This window comes from Panthera pardus, unplaced genomic scaffold, assembly GCF_024362965.1.
Source record: "Panthera pardus isolate Hobbes unplaced genomic scaffold, ASM2436296v1 HiC_scaffold_12, whole genome shotgun sequence".
NCBI lineage: Eukaryota > Metazoa > Chordata > Mammalia > Carnivora > Felidae > Panthera > Panthera pardus.
The window spans coordinates 14,120,285-14,123,483 of NW_026526677.1; the positions used below are offsets into that span (position 1 = coordinate 14,120,285).

Genomic DNA, 3,199 nt, shown 5'->3' on the forward strand with positions numbered 1-3,199 from the left:
TTAGACAGTGCATTTTAAGAAAAAAGAATTACATATTTTTTTCCACATCCTTTGTCCTGCATATTTTACATCCTTGTTCCTCAAGCTATAGATCAAGGGATTCAACATGGGGATAACAAGGGTGTAAAATATGGACGCCACTTTATCAGTGTCAAAGGAATGACTGGACTCAGGTTGCACATACATAAATATCAGAGTCCCATAGAACACGGTGGCCACTGTCAGGTGGGACCCACAGGTGGAGAAGGCCTTGTGTCTACCCTCAGCTGAGTTCATCCTGACGATGGCTACAAGGATCAGGAGGTAAGACACAATAACTATCAAAAGGGATGAAATCAAATCAAAACCTGCTAAAATCAGAATAATCATTTCAGTTTCATGTGTATTTGAGCAAAGCAAAGATATCAAGGGGAGACTGTCACAGTAGAAATGACTAATGACATTGTAGCCACAGAAGGACGAACTAAAAATCTTTATGGTGACTATAAGAGACACAAATGTGCTGTAGAGATAGAGGATTGCCACCAGCACCTGACACACACTTTGTGACATGATGACTGGATAGAGCAGAGGGTGACAGATGGCCACATAGCGGTCGTAGGACATTGCTGTTAGAATAAAAAGTTCACTAACAATGAACACAAGAAAGAAAGCGAGCTGTATAGCACAAAAATAATAGGAGATTGTATTTTGATCCACAACAAAATTGACTAGCATTTTGGGTCCTACGGTTGTTGAATAACCCAGATCAGTGAGAGCCAGGTGTCTGAGGAAGAAGTACATGGGTGTTTGTAGCCTGGAGTCCATCTGGGTGAGGATGATCATGCCCAGGTTGCCCACCACTGAGATCACATAGATGATGAGGAAGAGCCCAAATAATGCAGCCTGCAGCTCAGGACGGTCTGTGATTCCCATGAGAATGAATTCATTGAGCATTGTTAGATTATGTGTTTCCATGCAGACTTATCAGGAAACCTATTCTGGATAGAGATATCAGCATGGTCAGTAGATTTCATGTACTATCAGCTGGGTGAATTTTAGTATGCAAAACTCGTATAAACAAAATACATCCAAACTTTCCAATTTCAGATATTTGAAAATGCAGCCATCTCCCCCAAGGCTAGTATAACATAAACATAGACAGTCAGTGGTCCTCAACTGGAGGCAATTTTATTGTAACCGAATGTCGTTTTATCGATATCTAGAAGACATTTTGGTTGTCACAACTGGAAGGTGGGGCTCTACAGGCTTGTGATGATTAGAGGTCAGTTTTGTTTCTAAACATCCTGCAATACCCAATATTCAGTTAGAAATAGCAATAATGCCAAGTTTGAGAGACCAGGATGGTATAGATAGATAAGCAGATGAATAAGAGAGAGAGAAATAGATACATAGGTAGATACAAAAACATATACGTATATAAATATAGATATAGATATAGACATAGGTACACACAGGAAAATTTTTTTAAATCAAAACTATGTTAAAAATTTGACTGTAACACATAGAAACCATACGGTACAATGTTTCAAAGTTTTCAATTAGTCGTTGATATAATTGCAATTACACAGTGGCATTTATAAATTGTAGTTAATACTATAACTTAATATATACGTCAATATATAATCAATTATATTATACAATTATATAATAAATACAATAAAAATTTAAAATACCCAATTCTCAAAAATATACAGAACCCACTACTTCGATACATATTCCCATAAAATAAATCCTTTACACCTACAGGTTGTCACAATTGGCACTGTGTGCGTGGGCACGTGTATAAATTAAAAAAAAAAAACCTATAATGGATTACAGCTGAGAATTATTTGTCTTTGTGGCATAAATATATGAGGTAGATTTATATAGATACGGTCTGTTATACCTCCACTTATGGCATATATGAGGGTTACTCTGGGCCAGTAATCTAACTCAGCTAAAACTCTTTATTCTCATATACAAAACAATACTTCCTTGCGTCGGGCTCTTGAGAGGGAAAAATGAAAATTGAATGATTCAATGTGCCGATGCTACTTGAAAATCATGTACGTAGTGTTTGCTTGTATTATTTTTTTAAGTTTATTTATTTATTTTGAGACAGGAAGAGATAGAGGAGGGACAGGGAGAAGAAGAGACAGAATGCCAAGGAAGCTTCATGCCATCGGACTGGAACTCTGTGTGGGGCTCGAACTCATGAACTATGAGATCGTGACCTGAGCCAAGATCAACAGTTGGACACTTAACCAACTGAGCCACCCAGATGCCCCAGTTTTTTTCTTTCTTCTTTTTTTTTTTTTTAATGGTAGCACTAACTTAGCTCAAAGCAGGTCTCATCACATATTTGTATGTAAACTCTTCTGGACTATGAAATATCTTCTTTGTCCATGCTATGAGGATGAACAGGTACAGAATAGGTCAAGTACGATCAAATGCAGCTTAATGCAGGCCCTACCCTGAGCCCTTTCTCCATAACTATATTGGACAGTCAAGGTGCTATTCTTTTAATTACTTGTCTTCTAATTTCCTTAACTGTTTTGACAAAATATAAAAATAAGTTTATTTTGATATAAATTTTCTTTAAAAAAGTAATCTTCCCCAAGGAACATTTTCATGTCAATTATAGTCATGTACTAACACGCATGTGACAAATCAAATACACTCCATCATGCGAGAACCCAAAGAGAATGAGGAAATCTGGGCCCATTGGGAGAATGAGCAGCCGTGGGCATTGTTTTCATATAATAAAGACTCATAAAAAAAACTCCCTTTGGATTAAGAGACACTGTACTTTAAAAAACTGTTTAAAGTTCCCATGGAGGTGAATTAAATGCACTAAAGGTGAGATATACATGGATTCTATGATATTCCTTTAAGTTCTTCTAGACCTTAAGGCCACAGGAACTTCTCCAAACTATAATATAACACAAAACACAGATATACGTTTTAACCAAATAAAAATGTAACTAAATATCCCTAACAATATACAGATTAGGAATATAACAGTAAGAAGGGGATGGCAGATTAAGGCAAGAGAAGTATTAAATTTAAAATATTGCCAGTATGAATACTTCCTTAAGAAAAAAAAATAGAATTGATACTAGATATAATGAAACATACATTGTGACATAATCAATACATTATAATGTAGTTACATTACATACTTACAGCAGTCTCTGATCTATAAGAAAATAAAAAC

At 35.9% G+C, this 3,199-nt stretch overlaps 1 protein-coding gene across 1 annotated transcript; it reads right to left on the reverse strand.

Annotated features, from left to right (window-relative positions):
- Positions 1-957, reverse strand: LOC109245225 (olfactory receptor 8K3-like). Its single transcript, XM_019412540.2, has one exon. The coding sequence runs from the start codon at positions 955-957 to the stop codon at positions 1-3; it is 957 nt and encodes a 318-aa protein (XP_019268085.2).
- Between the last annotated feature and the right edge of the window lie 2,242 nt (positions 958-3,199).